The sequence below is a fragment of the Brachyistius frenatus genome, unplaced genomic scaffold (genome assembly GCF_029030835.1).
Source record: "Brachyistius frenatus isolate BFR_SWC_R1_liver_20210118 unplaced genomic scaffold, ASM2903083v1 Contig_98, whole genome shotgun sequence".
Lineage (NCBI taxonomy): Eukaryota > Metazoa > Chordata > Actinopteri > Embiotocidae > Brachyistius > Brachyistius frenatus.
The window spans coordinates 543564-560499 of NW_027210697.1; the positions used below are offsets into that span (position 1 = coordinate 543564).

Here is a 16936-nt window from a genome sequence, read left to right on the forward strand (position 1 = left end):
AGACAATATGTCAATCAGAGTTCTGATTTGGTCCCTCTGACTGATATATTAATACATTAGATTATTACTACTAAGGCATCGGTGTGTAAGCAGCATGTTACTGCTGTAGATGCTGCAGGTGGAGCGAATGTGGACTATAAAGTATTATATACAGGAACATCGGATAAATCTGAGGCGTCGTCAGATGACTATTCATCTATAGATAACTATAAAAACTTTTTTTGATTCGTGCATATCCACCAAGCGGCGACGTCACCCGTTGCTTTGTGAACGGCCGTTATGAATCTTTAGATGATTTAAATGAGTTAAATCGAACATATCGGCGTTACTATTTTCATTAAGAATAATTTTTATGCTGTTATTTATTAGCACTGGCACATCTATAACACATTTTGGGCGGGAGGGAGTGATGTAAATTTCTTGGGCTGCAAACGTTCCCGCTAAGCCCCTGTTAGCCACGAGCTAATGTTCCACATAAACCTACGAACGAAAGCAAATTTTCAGTAAAAATGGAATAAGATATTTGTGCTTCATTTACACAGCTGGAAATAAACCAACAAAAGAACAACCAAACGGTCCAGCGGTTCAAACGACATCAATAGTTCATTTAAAAAAAAAAAAATCACTTTGATAAACTTTTACATCCAAACTCAGAGGAAAAAAACACTAAGGATTTTTTTTTTTGGGGGGGGGGGGTGGAGGGGGGTTTCTATACAAAGACATCTTCAGGAGGACGCTGAACTCACAGCTCTGAGTCTCTGGTCTTCCTCCACTGAGAGGATGTTTACACATCACTCTGTGTATGTGAGTGTGAGTGTGTGTGTGTGTGTGTGTGTGTGTGTGTGTGTGTGTGTGTGTGTGTGTGTGTGTGTGTGTGTGTGTGTGTGTGTGTGTGTGTGTGTGTGTGTGTGTGTGTGTGTGTCATCCGGGGTGAGCAGAGTCATGCATTCTTTCCATTACTCTCATCAAATCAATGTTCAACACTCCTCCTCCGATCTACTGTCCCACTAAAACCGCAGAGAGTGTGTGTGTGTGTGTGTGTGTGTGTGTGTGTGTGTGTGTGTGTGTGTGTGTGTGTGTGTGTGTGTGTGTGACCAAAATGTCTGATCAATAAGCAGATAGGATATTTAATCAGTAAAAACCAGGACAACCAGACGGTCTGATGTGGGTTTCAGATAAACTGCTGGTGATGTAAACCACTTTTAATGTTATTTCATAGCAGCTCACTTCTTGTAGTAAATCAGCGACTGATCCGTCACCTCCACTTTTACTTGACAGCGCCACCTTCGGGCTGATATCTGTTGCTTTAAAGGAAACGTCCCAACGACCGTCTCGTTCATGTTACGGGCGGTAAAAAAAACAACTTCGGCGGGCGTCATCAGGTCAACATCTAACGTTTGTTTTTCGTGCTGAGTTGCAGCTATCACGCTAAATGATGAGACTGAACATCAGCTGCCGTTGTGATTGTGTGCCATTTTTTTTTAGCATTCATCCCCGAAGTGCATAAAAACAGTCTCACGGAGCTGTTACCATGGCTACAGACTAGAAGTTAATACTGCTCGGTTCCGGGTTTGTCTGCCGCCTGACAGGTTAAACTCTGGGCAGGAAAGTCCCACGTGGAAGACACCGTCCCAAACACCTGGGCCTGCTTTCTGTCAACCGTACCGGGGTGCGAGCGTGCGACTACGTTGTCGCGACGACCGCTCGGTAAACAACCTTCTACGGTGGCTGGAGGACCACGTGTCACCACGGCGACAGTAAACGTCCAGGAGTCCTGACAGTGTGTTTACGTGATGTGAAACAGCTCCTGCAGAGACAAAATAAAACCGGTAAACACGAGAAGATTTGGATGAATCATTTAGAATCAAATGAAGTGATTTGAAATAAAAACAATAAAAAAAAGTGAGACCGTGAACCTATATACCATATACATGTATGTAAAAATCAAAACAGATCTGACAAAAACACAAAATGAAGTTGATATTCATTTTGATTTCAGAGAGAAGTTAACAAAAGCAGCTGATGATATGCTGACGTTAATTCCTTACCCTTTTGCTATCTCTCCTAGCAGACTTTTGTGTACAGTGCTTTAACATATGGAGAAATCCAGACTGAAGTATGGCACCCGGTTACGGTTGGATAATCATTGTTGGAGGAAGGGGGTTGATAGAACTTCAAATCTTTAAAATGAAAAGGAATAATTTATAATGAACAAACATAGAGAAATTAAATTAAATCGATATTCATGTCTGCGAAACATGATTTTGAGATGACTGCTCCTTTAAGACTTTATTTTTGCACAGTGTTGAACTGAAAACAGAGGAGACCTCAGGATGACAGTACAGCGGACACAGTGGAAACTACAGCACGTCCTCCATGACGGAGAATACAACAGTCACCCCTCCACACACACACACACACACACACGCACACACACACACATACACACCGAACACTCATCCAAACGTTAACGCTATGATCCTTTACAGTCGCCCGGTCTCTTTTATATGTCGGTCATCTGGAGGAAAGGTCACAACAAGTCTGACACCAAAACGGTCAAACGGGGAAATGAGCTCATCGCATCGATCGCAGTGATTACGTAACTGTCTGTTGACTCATTTCGCTGCTGATCCGTCTGACAGTCTGTCAGCTCGAGGAGCGTGAGAATCGCTGCATCATCCACGATGTCGCAACCAGAGAGAGAACTTCAACGGGTCAAAAACCAACAACAACAAAAACCCCAACAACTCGTGTCTTCAGAGGACGGCCAGGTCGTGGCAGCTCTTCGACCGCACTTTGACCGCCATGCGCTGGTTTTTGCGCGCCACCAGCCGATCCAGGAAGCGCCGAGCCTTCTGGGTGAGGCTCTCTTTGCGTTTGTAGATGGAGCGTCGGCGCTGGATGGCCTCGCTGCCGTCCCGACGGAGGCGGATCTGCCGGACGACGCCCTCGAACAGCTCAGCGACGTTGTGCTGCAGCGACGCCGACGTCTCGATGAACTTACAGTCGAACACCACCGCGCACGCTCGGCCCTCTGGGAAGCAAACGGCGCGCACGTAAAGAGGTCAAATTATCACATTATACGCATGTGTGTTACACCTCCCCCCCGCCCCCCCGCCCGTGACCTTTGACCTCACCTTCCACGGCGACTTCTCTCGACCGCACCAGGTCGCTCTTGTTCCCCACGAGGATGATGGGGAGGTTTTCGGCCTGGCGGGTGCGCCGCAGCGTGATGCGGAGCTCGGCGGCGAAGTCGAAGCTGGCGCGGTCGGTGACGGAGTAGACGATGACGTAGGCGTTGCCCACCTTCAGACAGTCGTCGTGGGAGGAGCCGTCGTCGTCGTCGCCCTCCTGACCGGAGACACATTCATCCAGATTTGAACACTTCTCTTTTCAACTAAAGTCTACTTCTTACGTTTGCCTGCCCCGGCTCTAAGTCGGGCAGCACAGCGAGCGTAACCGAGGCTTTCTTAATCGGGCATGGCATGCTGGGAAATGTAGTCCCTTCAGTCCCGTCATGGGACTGCGCTGGGCTTTCTTTCCTGTCTGAATAAGACAGCTGAGTATACATACACTGAACTCAACAGGAAGACAAATTGACAACAATAATAAGTGTCAGTGAAGTGATTTGTGAGTTCACAGTTTGAATCCAAAAGGCCCGACAGCGGGCAGCGATTGAATTGGACAGTTTCCAGACCTCAGCTGCACCACGGGGTCAATAGATACCACGCCGGTCCACCAATCCCCGTAGCTCCCCCGTCCACAACCGCAACACAACACGGTTTATTCTACTATGTTTCTGTCCTTAGTTTCACCCTCACGAGCAGCCGCCTTACGGTTCGATCAGCGTTCATTTGTTGTGTTGTCAGAGCTTTCTGCGGCTGTTATTTCTGTTCCGATAGTATTTCCACAATAAAAGCTTCTCTTTTGTGAAACATTAGAGTATCTATTGTAAAGTTAGACCTTTGTGACAGATATTACCAACCCGCTACCTCATTAATAATAAACCTTTACGATTTTGCCGGTGGCAGCGTGCTGATCATACAATATGGAAATTCAACATCTCAACATAATGAGCTTATGTTCTCGATATAAAAAAATAAAACTTTTAACATCACAAGAATATGTAATAAATAATATATAATATATAAATGGAATAATAAAAAAAACAACTATTGGTGTTGTTTTGTTCAGTGGATCAGGACACGAAACCAGCAGGTTTACATTCAGCTACACACAGTTCATCACACAAATACACACACACACACACACACACACACACACACACACACACACACACACACACACACACACACACACACACACACACACACACACACACACACACACACACAATACCAGTTTGTCACCCCCCCAGGTGTCCATGACGATGAGTGTGGTTTCCTCTCCATCCACTGTCAGAGTCCGCTCGTACGTGTTCTCTGCATCAAACAATAAACACAAACATTCATTTATATCATCTTTCTAAACTGATAATGTAACCCTCCTTTTAATTAAAACCGTCCACGTGATCTTCATTTTACAAAATGTCACGCCAATGCCAGCAGGTGTCGGTAAAGTCGAGATCAACGATACGTCAAATACCAGAGAAGAGCGTTCACAACATAGTGAGCTTATTTTTCTTCTGTGGTAGCGACTAAAAAAAACAACAAATATATATGGTAGCTAATTCTTTAGTCATTTATAGTTAAGGTTGCAGCTTGTAGTGCTAATCGAATGTAAAAGCCGCCATTGTTGTTGTGGTTCATAGATTTCACGTGGCACGTGCGAATTTAGGTGTGACCTCATTTTTTTCCAAATGGAGTTGAAAAAATCTGCACGTGAAAAAATTAAATAATTGTTTTTGTGACGTTAAAGGACGTCTGCGTGTGGACGAGAGGCCAAAATTCTGCAAAATATCTACATCGGCGTGTACAAGGTTGAAAAGGCAACACATCCAAAAAGGGGATGAGAAACTGAGCAACACCATCGCTTCTACGGCTGAAAAAAAAACAACAACATCATGAAGGACCAATGACAAAATCACAGCTGCCCTTTATGACCACGGTCAAGAGGAGACAGACGAAAAATAGGGGACAACGATGACAACATAAAAACTAAGTTGAAGCAGCGGTATCAGGACCCAGAGTAAACAAACAAACAAAACAAAAAAAAAGTAAAACCGGAAGCAGCGCTTCGTCAGGCTGGAAAGTAACAGCAGACAGGCTCTGCCCCTCGCACCATGAGAGTCTATCAATGCACGCTGTCAATCATGGCCTCGGGCCGACCCGCACGTGACACGAGAGCTGATCAATGATGTTCAAGTCAGTCAAGGTTGCGATGTCATAACAAAGTCAGAGACAGAAACTGTGCACAGATCTACTGAGGACCGAGTTTGGGTGGGAAAGCTATAAAACAATTGTTTTAATTAATTTAATGCTCTTTTGGCCATTTTTGTACAAAAAAAAGAAGGAAATACTTGAAAAATATGTTCCACTGTATGAAATAATGAATTTTTAATTTGTATTAATTTGATTAATTTGAAATTAATTAATTATGTTTTATTAATTTTGCGCATCTGTGGTCCGAACTGTTTCAGATGAATTTCTTTCTTTTATCTGTCACAATCGTGTGACAGTCACCGTTCCCAAGGCATTGCACGCATCCTTTTCTGTCCACGTATTAAATACTGAATATTGCTGGGAAAGTAGGACTCTGTCAGGACTGATTGAAACCAGAGTTCGGGGGAAAACATTTACAGAGTGTGACAAATTGAAGAGCGGTTACGATGAAAAAGCAGTTAATAAAGTTAGTGAGAACATTCAGGCTTCATGACAACAAACCACATGAAAGACAACCGCACACAAAGCCCCACCTCCGGGTTGTTCATCCTTCTCTGTGACCCCGGCGAAGATTCCTGCGAGGCTGGTCTTTCCAACACCATGGTCACCGAGCAACACCACTCTGTAAACACAGTCCGAGTCGCTCTGTGAGTCATCATCCGAGTCCGAGCTCCACTGGGCGCGGTAGTGGAGGGACTTGTCTCCGGGGTGGTAGGATGCTGACTGTCCCAGAGGAGGGTGACTGCGCTGGGGTTGGGGCTGCTCCGGGTCGGGCCGAAGGTCCCGAGTCCAGGACGCGTGGTGGTAGAGGGGAGGAACCGGCGTGCTGCCTCGCCGCCGCAGGGGCTCCTTCTCTCTCTGGGTGTTGAGGGTCATGTTGCTATGGTAACAGCATCAGGACAGGACGGGCCTGAGTGTGGAGACAGGAGGTTCAGGTTTCAGAATAAGAAGTCTGGTCCAATACTGTGTTTAAGAGGTTTAAGATGTTTAAAGGTGATTTTATTGACATTTAAAACAACCGCAGAGTGTTACTTTACAACCTGGTATCACGCCAAAGTGTGTAATACAGCCACAAGTTATTTTGTTGTTGTTAGCTAAAGTCACTCCTTCTTATTAGTTTTCTGGCGGTCTATCTATGAATTACATAATATATATGCCACAAAAAGCTGTGTTTTTGGGGGCGTGTCTGCTTGATTGACAGGCGTGTGGTGCACTCAGCTTACGGCCGTCGGTGGGCGGGACGTAGTATCATCGGGTTTCCAATCAGATCAGTCAGATCCACCGCTTACTTCTTCCCAGCTCACCCAAATATGGTCATTACCAACTCCAAACCTCTCCGATGTAACAAGACGGCGACGGCCAACATCCGAACGGGAGGCCGTTCACGAACCGCGCCACCAAGCGGTAACCAACGGGTTACGCAGACGCCATCACCATCACCTCACTGCCGGGCGTCGTTACAGATTGAACGGATTTTTGTCGGTTTCAACCAGAGCTTGCGTTGAAAACACTGCGTGAACTCTTCAGTGTAAGTTTGATATTACATATGATAATAATATAATACATATTATTGGCCTTTATTGTGCGACATTCGAATGTATTAGTTCCTCTATGTGACACTGTGTTAATAATCTACTCTTTAATTGTGGCAGGGCCTCTCTTGTAAGAGAAAATTTAGCTGCAGAGACTTCCTTGTTAAATAAAGATTAAAATAAATAATCTTATCACAGATGGAGAAAGCAGCTGCGCTCTCCTGATTTCCTGCCTGGTTTAATACGCTAAATAACATCCAGTGGGATTCAAGCATTGACCACTGAGGAAGTTGTGCTGGTTGCAATTTGACTGTGGAGAAGAAACTTCATATGGTTCATATCTAAATTCTCAGAGTTCTGCATTTCTACATTAGATTAGATCGTTAGATCGACTCTTATTGAGTCCGACATATATAGTGTACATGCAACTTCTAGAGGTGTTCACCACATGTAAGAACAAATCTTGAATACAGGACCTTTAAACCGAACTCACTTTAGTGAATCGTCAGTTTCATTGACTGACCGACTCGAGTAGCTTTCAGCAGTGGAGCTCCACAATAACAAGACAAAGAGATGTTGTCAGAATAAACACTCCAGAGAGGGAACAGAATCGGTTGAGAAAAACTCAGAAAAGTTATGAACTTGTCAGACTGAACATCATTTGGAACGAATCCGCATCTGAGATCAAGTCACGGTTACTAGGAAATGAATTTTCTCATAGTGTGGAAAAGGGAGCACAGACACACAAACAAACCTTCTACAATAAATAATTCAAGTATATAAAGGTGCCAAGTACGGCAGTCAGTTAACGTGAGGGCTCAAAGGTACAGTTTAAAAAAAACAACAGCATCAGCAATCGAGCAAAATCCTTTAAAATCTCCAGTGATTACATTCAAAACTTTGCTTTGTTTCTCAACAACATGAACGACAAACTACAGACAGTGTTGAGGTCAAAGGTCAGCAGTCACAGAGCTCATTAAAATTGCCAGATAGTGTGCGATCGCTAATTAGCCGGCAGAAAAGAGGTCATAAACTGTATTAATTTACTTTTATACTAAATGAAACCAGCAGGAAACAAATTTAAAACAAATCACGAGACATCTATGTTTTCAAATTTCAAACTCAAACTTTGCACGCGAGACGTCTAAAACTATTACACAAAACATTATATGTAGATTTATGAAAACAGAAATGTGTGTCTGACATGTGAAACATCTGCAAGTCACATTTGTTGTTTTGAGACATTATACAAGTAAAAGATACAGTTTTACATGAGAAAACATACATTTCACGTATGATTTAAAAAAAAAAAAAATTAAACTTACAACTAAATAGATAGTTAGAAAATATCATGCAACTCCCAGACTCACCGTACACCCCGTGCACACTGTGTGTCCGTCCAGCCTCAGTAAACAACAGAAGTGAAGTGAAGCCTGTCTCCCCGTCTCTGCCGCTGTAACAGTACCCTGGTGCCACAGTAACCCGCCTGGAAAAAAAAAAAAAAAAAAGTTCCACAACAGCGTTAAAAATTCAGCAGTGGAATCACAGTTATCTACCTCCCTCTGTGTGCGCACGTGTGTGTGTGTGTGTGTGTGTGTGTGTGTGTGTGTGTGTGTGTGTGTGTGTGTGTGTGTGTGTGTGTGTGTGTGTGTGTGTCAGAGCGACAGCAGAGGAGAAACAGATATCGGAGGAGGGAGTGTGTGTGTGTGTGTGTGTGTGTGTGTGTGTGTGTGTGTGTGTGTGTGTGTGTGTGTGTGTGTGTGTGTGTGTGTGTGTGTGTGTGTGAGACAGAAAGAGAGTTTTTATCAGCGTGGAGGGTGAGCTGCTTTAGGAAACATTTTGGTCACTTCCTGTTTAACCTAAAAGACAGTTAGTTAATAAAAACAGATCAGACGGATCTTTTACACACGATAAGTCACATAAGTGATAAGTGACTCGAGTCATCTAAAGGGACTTAAAGTCCTCACGAGGGGAAAAAAAAAAACAACTCCTTTTTAACAGGACGAACTCTGTTAATAAGAACTCGTCATGTGGGATTACTTAACAAAGAGGCAGTTGATTAAATAACTCATTGACGAAGACACCAGATTAACCGGCAGTTTACGAATTGATAATTTACCTGCTGGCCAACTGATGAAGATACCAAATTAGGAGTGAAAAGGCCAGATTAGTAACCGGCTCGATGAAGATCCGGTGTACTAACCAGCTGTGTGATGACGATCGAGCTCGCTGATGGACGACTAGTTTACCGACTGTCCCAGTTGTTACCGCAAGAATCAGATGTGCAAGAAGTTGTTCAGCTGGTACGTCAATCAGTTACTGTAACGCTAAACGTTATTTATAATACGTACACGGTGGACGGAGTTTACTTTTTTTTTGGCAAGTTTATGCATTTTGTCGTACAGTTATTGCCGTTTGAGTGATTTCATGCTAATTCAGATTATTACATGGTTTTCTGGACAAAAAAAAAAGAAGTGTAGATTTCGTACTTTCTTTCAGTTCATCATGTTTTTTTGTTCCCATTTCATCAATCGTTGCTGTCGTCTGCGTTTTTAAAAAATTTTTTTATTACAAACAACTCAGATCAAGTTCAGCTTCAGTTCAGACTTTAATGATCCCACGGTGGGGACATTTAAAATGGCGCTGTTGGTTCAGACGTGACAGCCGACGGCTGTGGATCCCATTTAACTCTGTTTACGACGAGAACGTTCTGCTTGGAACGAAGGAAAAGACCGTTTGAAAACGACAGCGAGTCGGTCAAAATGTTGGTATCGTACAACTTTGACCTGTTATGATACTCAGAGTGAGACTTTTCATCAAGTACCCCCCCCCACCCACCCCCCACCCCTCGACTTGTACTTATCATGAGTACTTTCATGTTTATCATTCTTAATTTTTCATGCCTTTTTCTGGCAGAACTGGGTTTCCATGGTTTACACGAGCAGCGATGGAAAATTAGGTTATAGAGGAGCACACATCACTTCCTCTGTGTCAGTGTGAATGTCCCGACTGAAACTCAACACATCACAGATGTTTGGTTTTTGTCCTCCCCCTCAGTTTAAAAGTTTAAATTTAAGAGGCGGAGCTTCCTCCTGCATCCTGTAAGTTTGAAGTTTCACAGAATCACTGATGTACATGGACTTTATCACCGGCTGCTTCAGTCCCTCTGCAGGCGAACTGATTCCTGATTGACACTCAGATGGACTTTCTATGTTCAGTTTTAGTTACTTTAGAAAGCAATTTTTTATTTGTTTTATTTTTATACATACGAGACTATTTTCCTGCTCCAATGCTGCCTGTCACTCTTTCCTTTCTTGCTCCGTTTAAACTGACAGTAATGACAGATTTTGGCACAATTGGTTCCTTTTTTCAGACAGAATGAGACGAAAGCATCTCTCCTTTTACTTTTTGATGACTGAAATATCAACTGCATATTAGTAGTTTTAATCAGCTGGCTGGTGAAACTCACATTCGTTTAATTAATTGGCTGAGTTTCCAGTTGACTCATTTTAAAAACGACATCATTATAAAAGGGTTTTCAATCCGTACTTACGAACATGATATCAAACTGAAAGACTGAGGCTAAAGCTGAAGTTAAAAATCAATCAATGTTTCTGTTTCAACGTTGAGTAAAAGAGATTTTAGGATGAGGTGTGTTTGGTAAAATACTGCTGTCTCAGCTGAAGTCGTTTTAGAGCTGCTTGAATGAAAATTTCCCGAAATTGAATAAAGAGCGAGAAAGAGACGCTCCCGTTACTTGTAATACCACAAACTAATGCCGTGCATAAATCACAAGCTGCAGTTTCAAATGTATTACTGTAAAACTTATACGCACTGTTATTGACTAAATATTCAAAGATTTTATTGTTGTTTTGCTAAATTTTGCTACCACAAAAAGTACATTTGACATTAACATATAATCATTTCAGGAATTATCTTTTGATATTGTTATTTATATATTTCTGAATGAAATAAGAGTTTAATTGAATAATTGTGTAATTGTGTCTTTTAGAGGAATCGATGTTTCCAACTTTAAACTCAGTTGAATATCATAATTCAATCTCTACTTTGTTCACAAATGCTTTTAAGGTTGAAATATTAAAATAGAAAGTCCAGATAGAGACGGTGATGTCGTTGCTCCATCAAACAGGCAGTGCACGTTTTGTACTGTCAGCATTAGCGTGATGTCAAATATTGACTCCTGCTGCCACCTCGTGGTCACAAGAGGAAACGTAACAACCATCTTAAACTGAACTGACTCATCTCAGCTTTACTCTACTTTGTTATTTTTAATTTGCTGAATGCATAAAACAGGTTTGCTTTTTCCTGTTTTGCAAACGCTTTAGAGGCCGTGTCGATAGTTTAATCAACAAAATATGAACTTAAAAACAACTCAACACAGAAGACAAAACCTTTTCACCTGCAAGTTGAACACTTCTGTCATAATATATAAGCAGCACAGATTTGAGGTACTTTTTTTTTTTTTTTTTTTTCATGCAACCAACTTCTACTTTTAATCATGTTAATCATGTGCAGCGCCCTGCTAATTTGTTTACATGTGTTTCTTTGTAATTCTGTAAAACTGCATATTTGCGTTCATAGGCAGATAAAGGTATAGTTTGGAGAAGTACTGAAGTGTCCTACAGTTTTGAGCTGCCCGCGAACCGCTCACGTCCTCACCGTATTGGTTGGTGACGTGTCAATTTGTTGCCAGCCAATCAGGACAAGCAGAGAGAACTTTTCGGTTCTTAGAGAAAAGCACTTTGTTTTGAGTTTCTGAGTGAGCATGGGTCGATAAACGTGCAAATGACACGGAGCTTTGTAGTAGCAACACAGGAAACTCATTGGCGTTGTGAATTTCTGGCTGCAGTAGATGTGCTCCTGACCGCTGCTGCAGAGGGACAGACGCAGGACGGCTTTTTCCCCCTCATCACAGCGCCTCCTGCTGGACACAAAGGTTTGCAAAGACGGTTATCTACCGCTCTTATCTATCTGTAAATGATGGAGGAACAGCGAGTCCTTTTCTTTGAGGATTTAAATGAGCTCCAACAAGCACGCCAACGTTAAGGCACCATCACACTGACTAAAAAAAATAAAAACAAATCCTGGGTATTTATTTATTTTTATTTTATTTTTTGGGGGGAGTTTGTAATATATGTTGACTGTTTTTCATTCAATGTGTGTTAAAGGAATGTTATTTCAAAGTAGAAAGCGAGGGATAAATATGAACGCATGGGAGTTTGAACTCACAGTTTCAGCGGTACCGATATGAAGACCCTGAAGTACAATTGGAGTTGAGAAGGTGGGCTGCACATTTTAATTTGGATAATCGGATTATTGATCGGTCGGTAATTGTGCTCAACATTTCTCACAGCTTTTAGAATTCAAACAAACCAAGTTGTCAATCGATTTTTGTTTTTTAAATGATTAAAATAATTAGGGCCCGAGCACTGATGGTGCCAGAGCCCTGTTCTTCAAGGAATTATTATTATTATTTTTCTCCTCAAAAATAAATGGACTATTTGAAGGGTTTATTATTATTAGTTACATTCCTAAATAAGGCAGTTAAAAACAACAGTAAAATGTTACTTGCACATTGATGCATAAATCAAAATAAACTCATAATGTTATAACAATATGACACCCACAGGTGCCATCTTTCTGCAGAGAGTACTTTTTACTTATAAAGTACATTTTCCTACATGCATACTTTTCCTTCAGTAATATTTTCAGTGCAGGCCTTTTTCTTGTAAGAGTGTTTTCACTGTGCGGTGTTGGTGCTTTCACTTAAGTAAAGGCCTTGAATACTTTCACCACCACCGTGGAAATATTCATAAAATCAGGTTTACATTTTTTTTAAATTTCCATTCCTGTATTAGAGAAAACGTCTCCGTACTCACAGGAAGTACAGCAGATTCATTTATTTTCTTTTTCTAATGTCCTGTCGCATCATCTTGCTCGTCCTCCTCTCACCAAAGATTTCTGATGGACTCGTCAGCGCTCACAGAGGAATGCTGGGATTCATCCAGCTGCTGACCGTCGAGGTCGTCGGTCGGACGGTCGTCGGTCGGACGGTCGTCGGCCGGACGGTCGTCGACCGGAGAAAGGGTCGCACCTGGAGGGAAGGACACGGACGTCAAATCCATTCACCGTTTGAAAATAAATTAAACGTAGTGACATTATAATACATAAAGAGGAATTCATACGGACTTTGTTCCTCCTTTTGAGGAAGAATCTTGATCCACTGCCACAGATTGCTGTAAAGAGATTTTTTTTCTGCGGGAGAGAAAAATAAAACATCAATCTTCAGTCGAAGTTATAAAAGAAAAATCTGAAGCGCCGTCAGTAAATTTTCACGGTTTAGTTTGAGCTCCAAATAGAAGAAGTGGAGTCTCAGTAAAGTCTTTCTTTCCCTTCATGGTTACAGAAGGTGGAGCTACGTCCACCTGAACAGGAATAGTCAATGGTTTGGACTTATGTAGCAACTTGGTGGTCGACAAAGCACTTTACAAGGTTTCCCATTTACACACACACACACACGCGCACGCACACGCACACACACACACACACACACACACACTTTCCTTTCTTTCCTGTAAAAAGCTAAAGATTAATCTGGACGAAGGGCCCACGGGCCAAAAATACATTTTCACGTTATGTGTTGTAATGTGACACATTTCAGAGAAAATTAAATTCTAAAATAAAATTAGAATCTGAATTATTAAAACAAAACTCTTTAATCAGTAATAGTGATTTCAGTATGTTGCGGAAATTATTAAATTGTAAAAAACAAAAAAAAAACACGTCATTTTTTTTAATCCAGCCGCTGCCCCCAATCTGTCATCTTGACTGGCAGCCCAGTGACGTACGACGATACTGTAAATATTAGCAGGAGAGAGAGAGAGAATATAATTATTCTTAATACCACAATTTTTCTTTGATAAAACTAATTTATTCGGGCATGTTAACAGCACATGTGCTGTACATTGGTGTACAACTTATATTCACTCTGTGTAATTTATGGGATTTTGGAGAAGTTGAGTATGAATCACATTTTCTCACACATTTTGATTACGCATGACTCGATAATCAAATCCATCACTCAAACCTTATATTATGTCATTTTTAGCTGCACGGTAAAATGTAAAACAATTACATTTTTTTTTTAAGGATAGATCTTCCTCGAGTTTGTGTGAACAGAAAGCACATTTTCCAAGTTGAATTAATGTAATGATCGCGTAATCTGACTTTATTATTATTTAAAATACTGTACTTCAAAACAGTCAGCAGCGTTTCCGCCGGTAGTCGTCCCTGCAAAGACCTCCTCCGTCCGTACCTGCAACAAACTCATTCGGTTTCTTGTGATGCAACAACAAGCAGTCCAACCCGAACGGATGGAAGATGTGTTGTGCTCTGATTTAGTTCACCGTCACATAATAATATTAAATAGCGCACCTCTAAATTGTCTAATTGTGCTGCTTCGTGCTCCTTCTTCCTCCGCCGTCGTGTAAAACCACCCGTCAAGCTCCGCCCACCCGGAGACGGTTTCATATTTTGTTATGACGATCACGACAAAAGTGAACCGACCACGCCGATTTAGTTGTTGACAGTTTCTTTTAGCTTTGTACCACTGGAAGAACAGAAAACAGGCTTATACGTAAAAAATTTTTAAAACAGAGGCTGTGTTGCGGTGTAACTCACTGTATCCATGGCAACAAAACACTTCCTATTTCTTGTAAAAGTTTGCATCTGTTTAAATAAGGGAAGACTTTTAATGTGACTTTTCCAAAATTGTTTGCTGGAAAAGAAAAAGGAAAAAAAAAACACATCAATAAATCAAGCCCACGATCATTACATTAAATCACACTTTCAAGTTTAGTGATGATTTATAAACTAGTCTCATAATAACATGAACTTTTCTCAAAAGAACGAGATATACATAAAACAACACTTTGAAGCAACATTTAACTTTTTGTTTCAGAAACAACCTCGATGAGATCTGACCGCAGACGAAAACACAACCAAAATCAAAATATGTTTCTTCTTCTTATTTTTTTTATTCTACATTTTTAAACAACATTTTATTTTTTTTGCTGATGTTTTTTTTATTTTTTATTTTTATTTTTTTGTATTACCCTTTAAACTAATATCTGACAATGGGAAGAAACCGGAGCGCCCGGAGGAAACCCGTACTCAACCTAGCAGCTCGAGGCTCAAGTGGAGAAAATAGATGACAAAATTGATCTGATCGTCCTGCCTGAAGTCTTCTTGGCCGTCGGCCTGGGGACAAACTCCAGATTGATTTTCAGCTCCCTCACGACAGCGTCGTCAAACGACGTGCCGTCTGACGCCTTCGCGGCGGCCGTCATTTTGTTCGCGGATCCAAACTCGTCGCGGAGGTCTTCGTATAAGACCTGGAAGAACTTGTCCATGTTGTCGTCGATGCTGACGGCGGACGCCGTGACGTCCATCTCATCCTGCACCTTCTTCAACAGGCGGCTGCGGATGTCGATGATGTCGTCCACCGACACGTTGCTTTTCTTGGACGTGTTCATGTTCATCCACATCAACAGAGCCTCCACGATGATGGCGGTACTTTTTTCCACGGTTGCGTGAAATAGATTGTCGTTGGTCTTCCGTTGCGGAGAGGACTCCGGCCTGACGACGCCGTCTTCCTGCGGTCCCCCTTCGATGTCATTAATAATATAGACAGGAGATCTCCACGAGGGTATTGATAAGTTGTCTTCGTAGGACTCTGAAAACTCGTCCTCTTCGTCTGAGAACAGCATCGATGTAAGTACTTTTTCGATGTCGAGCAGCGCACCGGACACTTTCTGATTGTGACTTTCTTCCGACGGCTCCTTCCCGATCCAGAGGAGCACCTGCTGCAAAAACGTTCCCACCGCGTCCTCCGTCATGGCGTACACGAGTTCAGGAGAAAAATCTGCGGTGCGAGTCGTCCCCTTCAAAAGGATGAAAGAGTCAGAAAAACTTTTTACCCTTTTGGGAACGGGAAACAGATACGAGCTGCCGGGCATCAGATGATCGTACATTTTATCAGTGAGGTCCTTGGAAAACATCCTAATTTTCCCGCTGCGCTTAATGTTCTCCAGTATTTTGCTGACATGTTCCTCAGGTTTATCCGGCTGGTTTAAATCATCAAACAGTTTGCCCACGTGAGGTTTGATGTTGTCAAAATCAACGGAGGAAGAGTCGATTTTGTTAATCGGGATCAGCGTCCGTTTGTTGAGGAGACTGGAGGGTTTGGGAATTTCTGAAATATATCCCGGTAAATCGGATTCAGCAGCTTCCTTTGCAAACTGAAAGGATTTTAGACTCGGTTTGATATTCAACAGGGACTTTGTGTCCATTGTTTCGTATGCCGTCACCAGCTTAGTCTTCATGTTTTCAAACTGCGGCTGGGCAAATTTGAAAAGAGCGCGTTTAGAAGCTTTTTGGTCGGCATCAGTGATGTTGTGTGAAGGTGCTCTCCGCGGGCGGAAAAAGGTTTTCAGCTTATCGACTATCAGCGTCCTTCTGAAATGAGGCCGACTTTCCCCCGCGGGCCCCGCGAGATCTCCGGAGTCGCAGTAGTGCAGGTCCTCAATTACGGTTCTGACAATTTCCGCCGCCGCGTTGTAAATCTCAGGTTCACCGAACAGGGAAATGTAGTCATCTTCATCCGTGACCTCCGAAGAATCTGCCGAATATTTGAGGAGGATTTCACTCACGGCTTCGGTCGCCGAGTGCACGCAGATCTTAGATTTCATGCTCTGGTTGTCGCCTCCCTGCGGTTCCTCTATGACCACGACCTCTCCTCCCGAGTCCGGGTAAAACTGTCGGCATTTTGGCCGCCGCCAACCCGGGCACTTGCATTTCATCTTCTCCACACACACCCTGAGACACCTGGCGGCGTGAGACACCATGTGACGAAGGGATTTGATGTTGGACATGGCGCCGCTGACATGAATGGTTGAATCTGAGGGCCAGACGGGGCTGTCCATGGCGTTACCGACGACCACTTTCACCTTCTCTGAAACCTCCTGCTCGACCAGCGCCGCG

At 42.5% G+C, this 16936-nt stretch overlaps 1 protein-coding gene across 6 annotated transcripts; it reads right to left on the reverse strand.

Annotated features, from left to right (window-relative positions):
• Positions 1 to 2053: 2053 nt before the first annotated feature.
• Positions 2054 to 13146, reverse strand: rem1 (RAS (RAD and GEM)-like GTP-binding 1). 6 transcript variants are annotated; one of them, XM_069711296.1, is made up of 7 exons: positions 13085 to 13146; positions 12775 to 12989; positions 8245 to 8360; positions 5876 to 6252; positions 4351 to 4442; positions 3138 to 3351; positions 2054 to 3034 (listed from the first exon to the last, which is right to left on the reverse strand). In XM_069711296.1, the coding sequence occupies exons 4-7, from the start codon at positions 6216 to 6218 to the stop codon at positions 2757 to 2759; spliced, it is 927 nt and encodes a 308-aa protein (XP_069567397.1). In that variant the 5' UTR covers positions 6219 to 6252; positions 8245 to 8360; positions 12775 to 12989; positions 13085 to 13146; the 3' UTR covers positions 2054 to 2756. The 6 variants fall into 6 exon arrangements, with proteins under 6 accessions (XP_069567397.1, XP_069567398.1, XP_069567399.1 ...); XM_069711297.1 differs by lacking the exons at positions 12775 to 12989; positions 13085 to 13146 and having other exon boundaries at positions 8245 to 8502; XM_069711298.1 differs by lacking the exons at positions 8245 to 8360; positions 12775 to 12989; positions 13085 to 13146 and adding an exon at positions 6566 to 7425.
• Positions 13147 to 16936: the final 3790 nt, after the last annotated feature.